This window comes from Bombina bombina, chromosome 8 (genome assembly GCF_027579735.1).
Source record: "Bombina bombina isolate aBomBom1 chromosome 8, aBomBom1.pri, whole genome shotgun sequence".
NCBI lineage: Eukaryota > Metazoa > Chordata > Amphibia > Anura > Bombinatoridae > Bombina > Bombina bombina.
Window position 1 is genome coordinate 268,856,745 of NC_069506.1, and position 17,915 is coordinate 268,874,659.

Below are 17,915 nucleotides of genomic sequence, written 5' to 3' on the forward strand. Positions count from 1 at the left end.
CATACAAAGACAAGGAAATGTACTAGAAGTAAATAGGCATGTTATCAGTGCATGCTCTGAATCATGAAAGGAACAATGTGGGTTTCATGTCCCTCTGAAGACTATAGGTAAATACCCTGTGTGTCTAGGACAGAAATGAGTTACCTGTGTATGGAAGCTGGGAAAAAGCAACAGCCCATTAAATTCTATAAGCTTATTTTCTGATTTCAATACTACGTAGATTTGTTTATTTAATGAATGTGTAAAGCTAACAGATCATTGTAGTGTTAAAGGGACACGAAACCCACATTTTTTCTTTCATGGTTTAAAAAGAAAATGCAATTTTAAAATACTTTCTAGTTTACTTTTATTATCTAATTTGCTTCATTCTCTTGATATCTAAAATTATATTCTGTACCTGAATCATGAGACTTTTTTGGGTTTAGAGTCCCTTTAATATACCTTTTTAAATGAGTTGTAATATCACTTTTTAAACAATAAAAAACGGAGACAATGTTTTATTTAGAAGTTTTCTTTAATCACATTTACATAGAAAAATCCAAGTCCAGGGAAACCAGAATCTGTGGGTAGAAAAAAAAACAAAAAAAAAAAAAAAACAAAGTCAGTTCTCAACACTAACAAAGGGAGGAAAAGAAAATGCTCTGCAACATACAAGTTGTTAGAACTAATACAATAGCAGGTTCTTGTCTGTTTAATCTAAAGCCTTACTCAGTTGTGCTGCCGCTCAAGCACAACTTCAGCCCTTTGTAATCACAAGGCATTTGTGTTGCTATAGAACAAATTACCTCACTGCATTTGTTTTTAAAAAGCCAAACTCCAGCCACCATTTGCATTATTTAGTAGAATGAATCTGGTCTATAGTCTGCAGACAAGCCTAGCCAGTCATTGTGTCAGTAAAAGTATTGTTTTGTAGCCTGTTAGTGCCAACATTGCTCTCTCCCCGATTGGCTTTGAGAAGTCAGCAGGAGAAAATACTCAATTGTGAGCTACATTACATGGGAATGGGCAAAGTAATAAAAGTATATTATAACTTATTGGGAACAATCCCTAGTAAACGGTCAATAATAGTTCGACATATCCCACTCACAATGACCAGATCTTAGCCAATATTCTCGCAAACGCAAAAACCCCTTCCCATATGTCCTCTGTTCTCATGTAACCCACAATTGAGTATACCCTTCTTAGAACGGATGTACAAACAGTTACAGTACGGATATATACACCCCAATCATTACATCCTACTGAACTTATGCTATATTGGAGCAGCGCATTTAATTTTATGTTTTGATTAGAAACAGTTGCCGAGAACAAGAGTATAACAGATGTGTACAATGTGAATGATCCGTTTTATCTTATCACTTAATGATAGTAAATCCTTACGTTTGTAAACACTAGGATTTACCAGGGCAACATATAAACTCAGTCATGAATGAAAGTCCTTTTTTGTTGCACTGGTAAATCCTAGCAATTCAAAAACGCTAGCATTTACCATCACTTTAATGTTACTCTATATGGTTTAACATTTCAAAGTTTTTAAAAAAGGTATATTGTAATGTTTCATTGTGCATAACTTAACTCATGGAGTTTACTGTCCCTTTAAACAGATCACTGAATATAGCTATCAATAGTGCAAATGTCACGTTATTTGACACTTTAAAATTTAACCCAATATCCATCAGTTAGAGGAAGTCTATAAATCCCATTATAACAAGTATATTAACTTACACCATTGTAAAAACTGCATAAAATGTTTAATTTTAAATCATTGACACTCATAAGGTTAGCACCATTTGTAAGGCTTTGCAAATCAAGAACAAAAAACACTAAAGGAATTCATGTTCCTAGCCGCTCTATGCTTGGTTATAAGCAATTCCTGATAATGTAGAGAATATTGAAATTTAACTCACACTGAAAAACAATTTTTCAGAGCAAGAGCCATGTATATCAAGGTTTTACTTCCCAGAAACTTTTTATTGCGGTTGAATTGAGTTAATGTAGCCTCTCACATGATAAAGGGTCTTCCAATTCTTATGATTTAAGTGCACAAAAATACACAAGCACAACCTGATACATATCTGTTCCTAATTGGCCTCAGCGATCAGTTGAGGAACAGCAAAAAAAAACCACATGCAGTAGTTTTGCTAACACAATGACAGCAGCTAAGCCTTGTTGCACCGGTAATAAGTTGACGCCTCCAAACAGGCAAGTGGTAGGGAGTTTCACACCGTATTAATTTGCTAGGAGACTTCAGAAAATAACTTGTCTATATATACATAAAGAACACAATGCTGTTATAAACTCACCTATGACTCTTCTGTTCCTGCTGGCGCATCTCCACCTTTAGTGTTCCTGGTGTAGATAACCTGAGCTCTGTGCTTGGACACTAGTTTGATCAAACCTGTGGGAGAAAAACATCTTTAGATAGAAAACAAATGCCTGGACAGGTAACCACTTAAATTGACAACGTATCACGATTTGCTAGTTACAAAATGCTAGAAATGGGTAGAGCCCCTTTTCTACTATGAAAAGGGCATTTTAGTTTACCAATTACATTATAGACTAACACAATGTTTATAGATAAAAATGTAGGATACCCTTAGCCAATTTCAAGGGGCTATACTTACAGCAAAGAGGGTAAAATCAACAGCAATTCTAGTCGCATAAACCAACACATTACTAGAAGAACCTGAACTGTACATTCAATCTTTTTTTTCTAAACACTAGTAATTGTAGGAGTTCACCAGAGCTGTGTAAGTTTCAATAAGTAAATCTGCAGTCTGTCCAATGGGCGAGATGTGCACCAACATGCATTTCATATTAACTTACAAAATATAGGCAGTGTTAACCAGAAAGCACATGAAAGTCAACATGAAATGTTCATTAGTAAAAAAATAAGTACATTTAGGAGACCTTTCAATTTACTTAAAGGGACAGTCTAGTATAAATTAAACTTTCATTATTTAGATAGGACTTAATTTTAATCAACTTTCCATATTTACTTTTATCATCAAATTTACTTTCTCTTGGTATTCTTAGTTTAAACTAAACCTAGGTAGGCTCATATGCTAATTTCTAAGCCTTTGAGGGTTGCCTCTTATCACATGCTTTTTAAATCTCTTTTCAACACAAAGACATAAAGTACACGTGGGCCATATAGATAAAACTGTGTTCAGGCACAGGGGGTTATTTAAGATTTAGCACAAAACAATGCTAAATGCAAGACAATAGATAACAGTCATGTGATCAGGGGGCTGGAAGAAGGTTCCTAGATAAAAAGTAATCAGAGGTAAAAAGTGTATTAATATAACTGGGTAATGGGTAATAAAGGATTTATCTTTTAAAACAATAACAATTCTATGGTAGACTGTCCCTTTAATTTCTAATGGTTCTATTAGTATCAGTTGGGGGTCAGGAGCAGCATTGCACTAAAGGGAGCTGCTGGTAATTGGTGGCTACATACATATGCCTCTTGTCACTGGCTCAGATGTATTCAGCTAGCTCCCAGTAGTGCATTGCTGCTGTGGATCAGACTTTGCAGGGGTTACAGAATTGATTGTTTCTATATTCTAACAGTATATTCTTATTGCAGCTTATATAAACTTTAAGGGAACAGAATAGTACAACAAAAAGAAAATGCTGTAATGTGTTGTAAGCAATATGATCTAATGTTTGACACCAGTAACACTGCTGATATGGAGCTGATTATTGGCTATGTACAGGTCATCCCAACACAAAAGGTTTCATTCATGATTCAGATATAGTTTAACCCCTAAACACCATTAGGAAGTTCCATGCCTTTCTAGAAGCGCAGGGATTAAATGCCTTTAGGACGGAATGGAACATCCACATTTAGCATCCTGCTCCCTCCTGGTTTTAGGCAATGGAAAACAGTGTGGGTGGCATGCCTAGCATCGTAGGCAGCCCCCCGATCAGATGCCAGCATTTAAATCACGTGATCACATTAATTACACAATTTCATTTTTCAATTAAATGTTTATCGGAACTTTGTTCCGACCTTCTACACTTGCCCCCCTGAAAGGGTTAAACAACTTTGCAATTTATTTATACCAGATTTGCTTCATTATCTCTGAATTACTGTGAACTAGCTGAACACATCTGATGAGCCAATGGCATATATGCACAGCCAATCAGGAGCTACTTCTCACTAGTAGTTCATTACTGCTACTGAGCCTACCTGAATATGCTTTTCAACAAAGGCTACTAAGTGAAAACAGGAAATGAAATACAAGTTAGAAAATTGTTTGAAATTGCACACTTTGTCTGAATGAAAGTAATTTTCACCTTATTCTCCCTTTAACAGTACTGTACTTGTTCACATGCATGATACAAATGTTAATACAAAGAAAAAATAGGTTTAAAACTAAATTTAGTTACATTAGCTCAGTTGAAGAAAGGATATATACACAAGCACTTCTTTCGCATCACTTACCCTTGTTGAGCAACTCCTGTAGGGCAGCTCTTGCCAAAGACCCCCTGATCTTCAGCCTTTCAGACACTACAGCAGGGGTGATTAGTTTGTAGTTGGGGACCTCCTTGCACAGTTTCTCATATGTGGCTTTGTCAAACAGCACCAAGTTGTTCAGCTTGTCCCTCACTTTTCCCTTGGACCACTTCTGCTCAGGACGATGGAAAACAGCAATATTAGTGTGTGTAGAAAGCACTGCTGATGTGAGTTCTATTAAATGTTAGGATTAAAGAAATCCTATAAGGCAAAATATTCTGTACATATTTATAAGGACTTAAATTATGATGCATTACCTTCTTCTTGGCTTTACCCCCAGACTTATTCACAGGGTCCTTGTCCTTCTTGGCGGACTTGCCCGCATCCTTTTTCTTCTTATCGTCTTTAGGTGGCTTTAAAAGGCGAGAGTATACATTTAGACAGTTAAAAAAAAAAACACCAAGCAAGAAGACAGGCACTGAAACCTATAATGCTCCATGCAAGACGATAGTTTGACAGGTCTATACAACAGATGTATCTTAGACAAATCACAACTACATTTGTATAACTGTAGAAAATAAAAATCCTACACATTTACAATGGGCCTCAACGGTAAAATCTGCATTTCATAGAACAAAAACGATTTATGCTTTACATAAGGCCAAGCACATTTGCGGAACCAAAACACTGAAAATAATAAAATGTAATTCATAAACTGCAAGTGATAAATGTGTTCCACCCTTAAAAAGCTACAAACAGCTTAGATGAAATATATTTATTTATGTATTTAAACAGCGCAAGTAGCAACAAATATTTTTTTTTTTTTTAAATGTACAGAAAAATACAGGCTTAGTGTGTGGTTAGCAATAATAAATGGCCAATTTAGTCTAAATGAAGAAGTAACTTGCAATTTTCCATAGCTCATTAACAAACAAAAAAAAAACCCACATGAATATGTCAATACTTCTGAAAGTGCAACACTGTGATAGATATAGAAGGGTGTTTGATTTTTCAAACTTTATTTTTTTAATAACAGACGACAAAAAAATAAATAAATGTACTGCCCAAAACAAGACTAACGATAAATGCCCAATAAATGAAGTTGGGAACTATTTGCGGTGTAGAAAAAAAAAATGATGTGAATAGATAGCACAACCTGCTGGAGTTTGAGATTTTTAGAGATGTGAATTTAATGTTTTTACGAACAGGATGCGATGCATAATAAATATGATTATTGCCCCTAAGAGCAGCAGTGATGCGCCCTTTTTCAGTTGCATATATATATATATATATATATATATATATATATATGTGTGTGTGTGTTCAGAAAAGAACATACATACGGGGGTTATTGCCCAATGTGCCAGAGGTAAACTGATAAACCTAGTGTACAGGAGGGTCAGTACCAAGAGCACAGATCAGTGAGCAGCCACCGCGTATAGAACCCTATAGATCCATTGTTGTCTAAATCATAACGAAACAAGTGGCTTCACACAAAGCCTGGGCTTGAAAATAATTTAATGTATATAACCCTGCTGCAGTGATACTGTAACACGCTCCTCGGTCCTAGCCCAAGGCCGCCACGGAGCTCACCATGCTGCTGCTCTTTCAAAGATGTCGGACAGAAAGGAAGAGACCTTGCACGGGTTGCTCAAGAAACCCCAATAAGGGCGGAAACTTCCGGCTCAGTGTATAACAAACTCAGCAGCTAAGACTACAAGTCCCAGCATACACTTGAATCGGGTCGTATCACGCGACAAGACTCATCCAATAACTGTCCTCGCCTGGCTGTTCTATTTTAAATGTATAAATTTTAGTGCAGCAAAAGTGTCAGATAATGAATATAAACACATTGGGAGTTGCTAGTAAGTGTGAGTGTCCGTAGCCACTGCCAGTGGGACTGATATAATGTTTTGCAATCTTGTTGCTGCGTGGAGAACAAACATACAGTCTATAAACTGAAAAGCTCTACTGCAGTTTACTAAATATATATGTAACGTAAGAATGGGGGTATCTAGCATTTTGATCAGTGGGCCTAGCCCTAGATATTGACTAGGATTAGGATACTTTTTAGAATACATTAAAGGGACACACACTAAATAAATGCTAGATAGATTGATGCATTCAAAGAAAAGATTAGTCTGAGAATAACATGTAGATGTATTTTTTTTAAGTTTCATTAGTTGTTTAAATATTGACAAAATAAGTATATTTATGTAGCTAACCATCGGCAGCTAGCTCCCAGTAGGGCATTGCTTCTCCTGAGGCTATCTGGGTATGCTTTTCAATAACAGATGCCAAGAGAACAAAGCAAATTAGATAGAAGTTAATTGGAAAGTTGTAGGCATGTGCATTTGTGAGCATCCAAATGCAGACGGATGCGGCCATTCGTGATGTCCAACTCTTTTCTGAGCTAGATTTCTTCTTGTGAAAGTGCAACTTCAGATCTTAGTGTATTGCACTTTCACAAGCAGTAATCCGGTGTTCTGGTAGGGGGGCGAACTTTGGAAAAGAGCGAACCATGTCACTTCCTGTGACGTTTCATCAGTTGTTTCACACATTTTGGACCTAATGCGCATGCGTGCCAGCGTCATCACATACCTGGCCGCATACGTCACTGCTAAAATATTTACAGCTGTTAGGCTCCTCTGCAATATTCGGAACTCCGCCCCCACTGCAACTACTCCCATTACTACTACTACTCTAAAGCTGAGTCTCCGTGCTCGTGCATAAGAAAAAGCCCGTCCGCCACTGCTTCTTCTGGTAATGAAAGATAATGACATTGAATGGAGCCTGTGATCATCAGAAAAAGCAGTGACGATAGCCGAGTGGCGGGCAGGGGGCTGTTTCTCATGCACGAGCACGGAGACTCAGCTTTAGAGTAGTAGTGGTAATGGGAGTAGTTGCAGTGGGGGGGCGGAGTTCCGAATATTGCCGAGGAGCCTAATAAACAGCTTTCCATGAGCGCACCATTTGTGATACAAAATCCCACGCATGCGCTCTAGAAAGGGTTCCTGAATATCACAGCTCTAAATATTTTAGCAGTGATGTATGCGGCCAGGTATGTGATGACGCTGGCACGCATGCGCATTAGGTCTAAAATGTGTGAAACAGCTGATGGAATGTCACAGGAAGTGACATGGTTCGCTCTTTTCCAAAGTTCGCCCTCTTACCAGAACACCGGCTCTAAAAAGAGCCCAACGCCGCAAGCAGCCGCCTTCTTCCGCATTCAGATGCTCACAAATGCTCCAAATTCACATGCCTAGAAAGTTGTTTCAAATTGTATGCTCTATCTCAATCATGACAGTTTAATTCTGACTTTACTGACCGTTAAAAAGAACAGTAAACTCACAACTAAACTTTCATGATTCAGAAAGAGCATGCAATTTTATTCAACTTTCAAATTTACTTCTTTTTCCTTAAAAGGATACCTAGATAGGATCATGAGCAGCAATGCACAACTGGTATTGATATCTTTTGTTGAAAAAAGCTCAGGAGTGTGCATGTCTGGAGCACTATATGGCAGCAGTTTTGCAAGAATGTTTTCCATATTTAAAGGGACAGTCTACACCAATTTTTTTCTTATTTAAAAAGATAGATAATCCCTTTATTACCCATTCCCCGTTTTTGCATAACCAACACAGTTATATTAATATACTTTTTACCTCTGTGATTACCTTGTATCTAAGCCTCTGCAGACAGCCCCCTTATCTCAGTGCTTTTGACAGACATGCAGTGTAGTCAATCAGTGAAGACTCCTAAATAACTCCACGGGAGTGAGCACAATGTTATCTATATGACACACATGAACTAATACTGTCTAACTGTGAAAAACTTTCAAAATGCTCTGAGCTAAGGGGCGGTTTTCAACGGTTTAGAAATCAGTTTGAGCCGAGCTAGGTTTAGCTTTTTAAAAATACCACCAGGGGAACAAAGCAAATTTGATGATAAAAGTAAATTGGAAAGTTGTTTATAATTGCATGCCCTATCTGAATCATGAAAGTTTAGTTTTGACTTTACTGTCCCTTTAAGAGCACTAGATGGTAGCACTATTTCCTGTCATGTAGTGTTATAGACACATATCTAGGTATATCTGCAATAAAGAATAGCATGGGAACAAAGTAAATTTTATAATAGAAATAAATTAAAAACTTTTTTAAGAATTGTATGCTCTGTTTAAATCACAAAAGAAAATATTTAGGTTTAACTAGAGTGTCTGCCCTAAAATGTTCCTCTAATTTTATCTCCCTAACAATCTGTAAAGTGATGAACATTTTACTGTTAGGACTATGATTTTTGCTTTATCTTCTATTACTTCATGATTAAAGGGACACTGAAGCCAAATTTTTATCTCAAAAGATTATTCTTTTATTTCACAATACATCATGCAACGTTTCGACACCACTGGCCTTAAAGGGACACTGAAGCCAAATTTTTTATTTTGTGATTAAAATAGAGCATGCAATTTTAAGCAACTTTCTAATTTACTCCTACTATCAAATTTTATTCATTCTCTTTGTATCTTTGATTGAAAAGCAAGAATGTAAGTTTAGATGCCGGCCCATTTTTGGTGTACAACCTGGGTTGTCCTTGCTGATTGGACAGCTCCAATAAACAAGTGCTGTCCATGGTTCTGAACTAACAATTGGCTGGCTCCTTAGCTTAGATGCCTTCTTTTTCAAATAAAGATAGCAAGAGAACGAAGAAAAATTGATAATAGGAGTAAATGAGAAGGTTGCTTAAAATTGCATGCTCTATATGAATCACAAAATAAAAAATTTGACTTCAGTGACCCTTTAAGGCCAGTGGGGCCGAAACGGTGCATGATGTATTGTGAAATAAAAGAAAAATCTTTTGAGATAACCTGTGGTGCTGTGGAATTTCTTCTGGACATTTGCATCTTATAGGGGTTTACTTTGATTGGTCCCTTGAAGCGTTCCAGTTTGTTGGTTATAGGTGAGCTTATACACCTGAATCTATCAGCCTGCATCCACTATTAATATTATCGGTTATTTGTAGAGCGCCAACAGATTCCGCCGCAAGCACATAAGGGTGCTTCTACCAAATGTGAGTACCCATTTGCTTGGAATATTTCGCTGACCTTTGGAAAATATATGAAGCGCCCCTCTATCTTTTTTTACTTTAGTTCTCAGCATGTCTGCTCCCTTATCAAGTGCTCATTTAGCAAGAAAACAAGTTAATTGTTTGCTGTGTTATTTTTCGAACACAATCTTTTTCTTCTTATGTTTACTTTGATTTGACATATTTTTTTGACTACAGCGGTACTGTTTAGTATCCCTTTAGTGAGGCATTTGTTGAGCTTGAAATGTTAGTCATTTTTGGACCAATGTTAATAAAGGTCTATTTAAAGGGACATGAAACCCAATTTTTTTCTTTCATGATTTAGAAAAAGCATACAATTATAAACAACTTCTAATTTACTTCTGTTATCTATTTTGCTTCCTTCTCTTGATATTCTTTGCTGAAAAGCATATCTAGATATGCTTAGTAGCTGCTGATTGGTAGCTGCACATAGATGTCTACTCTGATTGGTTTACTGTGTGCATTGCTATTTTTACATTAAAGTATATCTAAAGAATAAAGCAAATTAGGTAATAGAAGTAAATTGGAATGTTGTCTAAAATTATATTCTCTACCTTAATCATGAAAGAAATGGTTTGGGTATAGTGTCCCTTTAAACAACACGTACGCACGTCAGCACTCGGTGACCCGTTCTCTGTGAGTTTGAGTGGTGTACCCCTGTGTGGCTGCCTTACTCCTAGAAACTTCCATTTCAATCCCCAGGGCTGGACTGACCATGTCGGCGGGATCAGACTGATATACTACAGGAAAGTTTTCCTCTGTGAAAAGCACAATTGGGCAGAAAGAAGCTTCTCCCAGGTGGCAACCGGGCCATAGAACAAGCTATTGATGCTGCTGTTCGTTCCTGGCAGACTACTTCTCTTTCTGTTTTGCATGACTAAAATACGTCTATCAAAAGAACGTAGATGAGGGGGCAGGCTGCAGAGGCTTAGAAACAAGACAATCACAGAGGTAAAAAGTGTATTATTTTAACAGTGTTAGTTGTGCAAAACTGGGAATTATCTATACTTGTAAACAATAAAAATTCTGTCCCGGTTAAAGAAAAGCTATGTAAACAAGAAGCTGCCAAAGAAACTACACTCCCAGTCACCAGTGGGGGTTACAGAGATGTGTTTGCTCTCCCTAAAAGCTCTGACCATTTAAATAGGCTGTGGATTCAACTAGGAACAACAGCCATTTTACAATACACTGTCCCTGTAAAGTCACTGATATTTCCTGTAGTACTTCATTGTACTGCCAGTGTGTATGGGGAATCCAATGCTATGTGCTGGATAGTATACACCTGCACTAAACAATTAGTAGGGTGCCCACATACTTTTGGCCACATTGTATATGTATATATGTAAAAGGATGCTTTGTAGCTACTCTATGCAATTATATGTAGTGTTCTGAGGATGCGCAGAGGTAAGATTTATTGCTCTATAATATATTGATGTGTAATGCTCTGCAGATATGGGAAATTATGTCCTGTAGATCTATTTATTGATGTACGATGTTCTCTGCAGAGTATGAAGGGATGATGTGTAGCAAGCAATAAACGTGCAATGCACTTTATTATGACATGCGATGTGCGGAGGGATTTTGTCAGGTCTATGTAATCACATGCAATGCTCTGTATATGTGTACAGTTATTTGATCATGCCTTTGAACTGAGATGAGCAATGCATGCTCTGCATATGTGTGACAGAATGCATTGCAGCTACGTGATGACGTGTAATGCACAAGCAAGTTCGACGTTACTAATGCGTCGATAAAATTGTTATTTTCTACTTAGACAAATATTTTTGCAAGAAAACTACATATCCCGTGATGCATGTAATCATGTGATCATGAAGTGACACAACATCCCGGAAGGGACCTACAGCTGTCAGGTTTCCCCACCAAAATGGCGATATTTAGTGTGTATATAGTGAATAAAGCTGGCGGCCTCATCTACCAGCTGGATACGCAAAGTCAGCGACCTGACACCGAAAAAACTTTCAGCTACCCGCTAGACCTTGTCCTTAAGGTGCATGACGATAGGGTGCTGGTGGCTTTTGGACAGAGAGACGGGATTAAAGGTGAGAGGTTTATTTGCTGTTATAAGCCATGTCTTCATAAATAAATTATTAAATTAGTATAGTTGCAGCCAATGACTCATGACAGTATGGTGGTGTAGCAATTTTGCTATGAGTGCCACATAGGGCACTCATGCTATAGGTTTTCCCGTCACTCCCTAGTCAGTTTCTTGTTAAAGCCCTTACCCTTTCTTTGAAGCTGGGTATTTCTGGGGTTTATTGACTTATCACCCAGGCATGTGACGTAATAGGGAAGGAGCTGCAAGGTCCTTGAACATAAATGGGTTAAGAAAATAATCTTTAGCCAGGGACGAACATTATAAATGTTCTTCTGATCATATGGCTCAAGGCATTCTTTAGTTTGGATATGGCACACCTTGCTCTGATTTAACAAGTAACTGTCATTGGTGCAATTGTCTCATCTTTTCTTTACTTTTGTTTCATATTGTTTAATATCACACTCTCCAGTTGGACATGCTGTGCTCTCAATTAATGGCATTGATGTGAATGGCAAATATGCAGCAGATGGGAAAGAAATCCTGGAGGTCCTTGGTAATCCATCAAACTACCCACTCTCCATCCGCTTTGGCCGTCCTCGCCTTTCATCCAATGAGAAGCTCATGCTGGCCTCCATGTTCCACTCGTAAGTAACCCCACTCTAATTGCTCTTAGACACCATACACATCACCCAGGGATGTCAACTAGTTTTAAAGTATTGGGGAAAATCATACTAATTCATTAGAGCATGTAATTGTTTTGACTATATGGAGTATTCTTTCCAGGGTAAAAATGCAAACCTTCCTCTTCTACTGCTAAGTTTTGTTTTTTTTCTACTTAAAGGGGCATAATACCCATATGCTAAATGATACATAAGTGATGCAGCACAACTGTAAAAAGCTGACCAGAAAATATCACATGTACACATCTCTTTAAAAAGGAAGATATTTTACTTCAAAAATTCTAATGTGATCTCATGATATTTCACTAAAAACTTGTGAGATTTCATAGTAAACTTTCTTAAAGGGACATGAAACCCACATTTTTTCTTTCATGATTTAGAAAGAGAATGCGTTTTTAAACATCTTTCTAATTTACTTCTATTATCTAATTTGTTTTATTCTCTTGATATTCTTTGCTGAAAAGCATATCTAGATATGCTCAGTAGCTGCTGATTGGTTGCTGCACATATAAGCCTCATGTGATTGGCTCACCCATGTGCATTGCTTTTTCTTAAAATAAAGATATCTAAAAAATGAAGCAAAATAAAGAATAGAAGTACATTGTAATGTTGTTTTTAAATTTGTATGTTCTATCTGAATCATGAAAGAAAGATTTTGAGTTTAGTGGCCCTTTAAGCTGAAGAGGGAAGTAACATGACTGTGCTGCAGATGTCTGGTGCATACTCCCTTGTAAGTCCTGGGACTAGAATTCTGAATGGCTGTGTAGAGTAATTTTACAATGAGATGTGGCTACTGAGGAAATTTTGAGGTAAAATATCTTAATTTTTTACATAGAGATGTTCTGGTGATATTTTCTAGTCAGCTTTTTACAACTATGCTGCATCACTTTCAAGTGCTTCAAGATTTGGGTATCATGTCCCTTTTTAATATTTTTTGAACTGACCCTTCTTTCTTCTATAGTTTGTTTGCCATTGGATCTCAACTTTCTCCAGAGCCAGGAAGTTCTGGTATTGAGATGCTTGAGACTGACACATTCAAACTGCACTGCTACCAGACTCTAACCGGTAAGACACTCTCACATACACCAAACATGGATTTTTGATGCACCCATTGCGCCTCACCCAAACGGTGACGTACACTTTCCTTACATTTTTCCCTAGTCTAACCACTAAGAAGACGGAGTGCTTTTAGTTTCCAATTGTTAAATTCCAACGCTCTTAGCAGCAATAATGTTGTATATTTCCACATCTTTCTTTCTGCAGGTATAAAGTTCATGGTTTTGTCAGACCCACGACAAGCTGGGATTGATTCTCTGTTACGGAAGGTCTATGAGTTTTACTCAGACTATGCTCTGAAAAACCCATTCTACTCACTAGAGATGCCCATTAGGTAAGTATAAGTTTAGAAAACAAACTTCCAACCACTGAATACAGACTATTACCCTATAGTGGATGGAGATAAAGGGGTCTGTGGTGTTGGTGTTAAAGGGGCATTGTTTTTTTTTGGGGGGGGGGGGGATTTAGACAGGAGGGTGCCATAAGAAATATAGGATGTTGCTTCCAATGCAGGGTAGAAATCTGAGGAAACTTTGGATTATAGCGTTTTTTTGGTTGTTTTTTTTTATTTGTTTGTTTTAAGTTAGAGGGCTGTTTTTCCCCTTTCCTGCAGGGTAACTTAGGATGTAGTTATGGCATATATCACCCAGTATTATAAGTAATTGGGAATGTCTAAACCAAATCAGGCTGAATTGTGATAGAATATGTTACAATTAAAAATCAATATATTTATTTTTACAAAATAAAATGTAACCATTCTACATAAACAAAAAAAACACTTGATAGTTGTATGGACCAGTACCATATAGTAATATTAATGTCAAAGTTGTGTAAAAAATGTGTCCAAAAGATGTACCCAAAACAAAGTGTGTCCTAATGAGTGATAAAAATCATATTTGTAGTCTATATCCATAGAAAAACTCTGTGTAGAACATAGTACCTAAAAATAATCGAGTCTTGAAACGCGTTGATGGGGTTTTATTAGCTCAAGTTGAACCAGAGATTGCATCTGGTAAACCTTTATAATACTGGGGGCTATTCATTTAAACTTTCCCAGATTTTTTGCACTATGTACACATTTATTATTTTTTAGGTACTACGTTCTTCACAGAGTTTTTCTATGGATGAAGACTACAAATATTATATATGATTTTCATCACTCATTAGGACACTTTTTGTATTGGATATATTTTTTGGAAACATTTTTTTACACAGAATTGGACATTCTTATTACTATATGCGCATATATGTTTAAGGTTTTCTATGGTAACGGTCCATACAACTATTAAGTGTTTTTATGTTGAGGTATAATATTACATTTTATTTTGTAAAAATTAAATATATATATTTTTAATTTTAACATCACAGCCTGATTTGTTTTAGGCGCTCCCAGTTACTTATAATAGTTTACTTAGGTTTTATTTGGAGATCTTTGAGAGCTTGTATGTCAGACCTGTAGATTTATTATTATTTTTAGAAATATATATCACCCAGTAATTTACAAAAAATAACATACATCATACATATAATCCCACAACACATGTAGCAGCCCCCTAGTGACCCCCCTCCTCGCATGCCAATATATCACCTGAACAGGAGCCAGGGAAGCAATGCCACTCTCCCACATACATATATTGGGGAAGAACAGCATTTTGCACAGTCGCAGCAGGAGCATCTTCTAGAAGAACAGCATTCTGCACAGTCGCAGCAGGAGCATCTTCTAGAAGAACAGCATTCTGCGCAGTCGCAGCAGGAGCATCTTCTAGAAGAACAGCATTCTGCGCAGTCGCAGCAGGAGCATCTTCTAGAACAGGGGTTTCCAAACTTGGTCCTTCAGAGGTTTTGGAACTACATTTCCCATGATGCTCAGCCAGCATTTTATCTAGCTGAGCATCATGGGAAATGTAGTTCCAAAACCTCTGGAGAGCCAAGTTTGGAAACCCCTGTTCTAGAAGAACAGCATTCTGCGCAGTCGCAGCAGGAGCATCTTCTAGAAGAACAGCGCAGTCGCAGCAGGAGCATCTTCTAGAAGAACAGCGCAGTCGCAGCAGGAGCATCTTCTAGAAGAACAGCGCAGTCGCAGCAGGAGCATCTTCTAGAAGAACAGCGCAGTCGCAGCAGGAGCATCTTCTAGAAGAACAGCATTCTGCGCAGTCGCAGCAGGAGCATCTTCTAGAAGAACAGCACAGTCGCAGCAGGAGCATCTTCTAGAAGAACAGCATTCTGCGCAGTCGCAGCAGGAGCATCTTCTAGAAGAACAGCATTCTGCGCAGTCGCAGCAGGAGCATCTTCTAGAAGAACAGCATTCTGCGCAGTCGCAGCAGGAGCATCTTCTAGAACAGCGGTCGCCAACCAGTGGTCCGTGGACCACTGGTGGTCCACGAGAAGATGTTGGTGGTCCTTGACACCATCAAGCAGGAATTAATCTCCATCTCCCTACAGTACCTGGCTGGACATCAGTGAAACCGATGGAGGAGGAGTTAAATTACAATCTCCCTACTCACGTTGCGTAGTACTGCGCAACTTGCGTAGCTAGATTGTATTTTTAACTCCTCTTGCCCGGCAAGCTGCTCAGAGGAAAATGCTTCCATTCTAAAGCCAGCAGAGGTTGGGATAATCTTGGCTTGAAATAGTGGAATTTAAAGTATATAAGAAAAGAAAATCTTTAAAAAAAATTCCTATATTTCATTTATTTTCTTCCCTTTACCTGTCTCTTTGTAGTAGTTTTCCTAATTCCTTCAGATGGACTTACATCACTGTTTGTCTTCCTCCCCTCCATCTTCTTTTTTTTTTTTTATTAAATATAAATTATTTTTCATTCTAATAATTTTATTCCACCTGAATTCCAGTAATTGCCACCCAGCAAATCAGCAATACCCCACCAGTATTATAGTAATTGCCAGTAACATCAGTCGTGGTTAGCTCACATCCATTTTGAGAGCTTTCTGATATAAACTCAATTTATGACTCTAATGACTGTCCATGATCATAAGTAGTTTTGAATAATTCCTAACTGGGGCGGTAACTGAGAAGTCGTATGGTCCTTTTAAACGTAATTCTGTTTTCCCCCACTTTCTGCCTCTCTGTTTCAAGCTCAAAAGTTGGTACTCACCTTTCATCTGTCATTTAGAAGTATTCCCTCAGTTCTGTAATTCAATTAGTTAATTCCAAAAAATAATTCTTAAAAATGTGTAATTATATACATAATATAAACTTAGCTATGGTTATACTAGTTATGTACAATATGTGTATATGTGTATATGTATGTATGTATATGTGTATATATGTGTGTATATATATATATATATATATATATATATATATATATACATACATACATACATACATACACATGATAGAGGTTTGTATCTTTTTTTAAAAAAAAAAAAAATGATGTTAGTGGTCCACGGGATTCAAAATTGTAAGTTTAGTGGTCCCTGAGGTCCGAAAGGTTGGCGACCCCTGTTCTAGAAGAACAGCATTCTGCACAGTCGCAGCAGGAGCATCTTCTAGAAGAACAGCATTCTGCGCAGTCGCAGCTTGAGCATCTTCTAGAAGAACAGCATTCTGCGCAGTCGCAGCAGGAGCATCTTCTAGAGCGATCAGATACAGGGGTCCAGTATTAAAATGTTGGCTTGTGCAATATTTTTGCAGTTGCAATTTTAACTTCGTTTTATTATGTTGACATCCTGATGACATATCCAGGGTTAAAAATACAGATAAAACAGCATTTTATGTCCTTTTTGAACACTAAGTTAATCTCAGGGTTTGTTCTCTTGTTTTCAGATGTGAACTATTTGACCAGAATCTCAAGGCTGCTCTGGAAGTAGCAGAGAAAGCAGGGACTTTTGGGACTAGTTCTTAAGCCTGTTTAAGATGTCCCTTTATAGGATGACACCTATGGAGTTGCTGTAAACTGTGGACTTCAAATGCTATTTTGGCGTTTTATCAGTTGGAGATACAATTGCTTCCTGCAAAAGCCTCAGCTGTATATATTGTAATATATGTGTCTTTTCTGGTTTACATTTTTTGTCCTGAAATATTCTGGATAATAAGATGGTTTAATGTGCTGTTGTATATTCTGTATTATTTCTCTTGTTAAAAAGACTTTCTTCCATTTTATCAGTAAACACGTCACATTTTCTGTGTGAATATGGCTGATTAGATCTTTTGTTGTTGTTGTTGTTTGTGAGAGAATGGAAGGAGAAATTAAAACAATTTTTATGTTGGGGAGGGTGGTTTATGTTATTTTGGGCAGGTAACCTGATGAAAGTATGACATTATTTATAATGTGTAAACAGATTATCTTGTGGAAATGCATATAGATTCATCCGGGGTTGACAAATATGTTTACAATGTATGAGCCAGATATACTTTAAGGAGCAAGACATTTGTGTATAGATATATTGAGAATAACCCAAAACATTTTGGAGCCAGTGGCGTCCCTGGCTTCTGGATTTGTCAAGCCCTGCATTATATTATCTGTTATTGTTGCAATAATTATAAGTATCAACTGCAGAATGTTAGGAGAGTGATTTCCCTGTTTAAAAGAGATTTT

The 17,915-nt window shown here is 37.3% G+C and overlaps 2 protein-coding genes across 2 annotated transcripts; one reads left to right on the forward strand and one right to left on the reverse strand.

Moving 5' to 3' along the window:
• Window positions 1-495: 495 nt before the first annotated feature.
• On the reverse strand, window positions 496-6,169 carry RPS25 (ribosomal protein S25). The gene is made up of 5 exons (XM_053691305.1): window positions 6,056-6,169; window positions 4,780-4,875; window positions 4,451-4,634; window positions 2,304-2,398; window positions 496-560 (listed from the first exon to the last, which is right to left on the reverse strand). The coding sequence occupies exons 1-4, from the start codon at window positions 6,056-6,058 to the stop codon at window positions 2,304-2,306; spliced, it is 378 nt and encodes a 125-aa protein (XP_053547280.1). The 5' UTR covers window positions 6,059-6,169; the 3' UTR covers window positions 496-560.
• Window positions 6,170-11,339: 5,170 nt separating this feature from the next.
• On the forward strand, window positions 11,340-17,523 carry TRAPPC4 (trafficking protein particle complex subunit 4). Its single transcript, XM_053690053.1, has 5 exons — window positions 11,340-11,625; window positions 12,091-12,265; window positions 13,263-13,366; window positions 13,565-13,691; window positions 17,144-17,523. Exons 1-5 carry the CDS (start codon window positions 11,451-11,453, stop codon window positions 17,220-17,222), a joined length of 660 nt encoding a protein of 219 aa, XP_053546028.1. The 5' UTR covers window positions 11,340-11,450; the 3' UTR covers window positions 17,223-17,523.
• The last annotated feature ends 392 nt before the right edge of the window (window positions 17,524-17,915 follow it).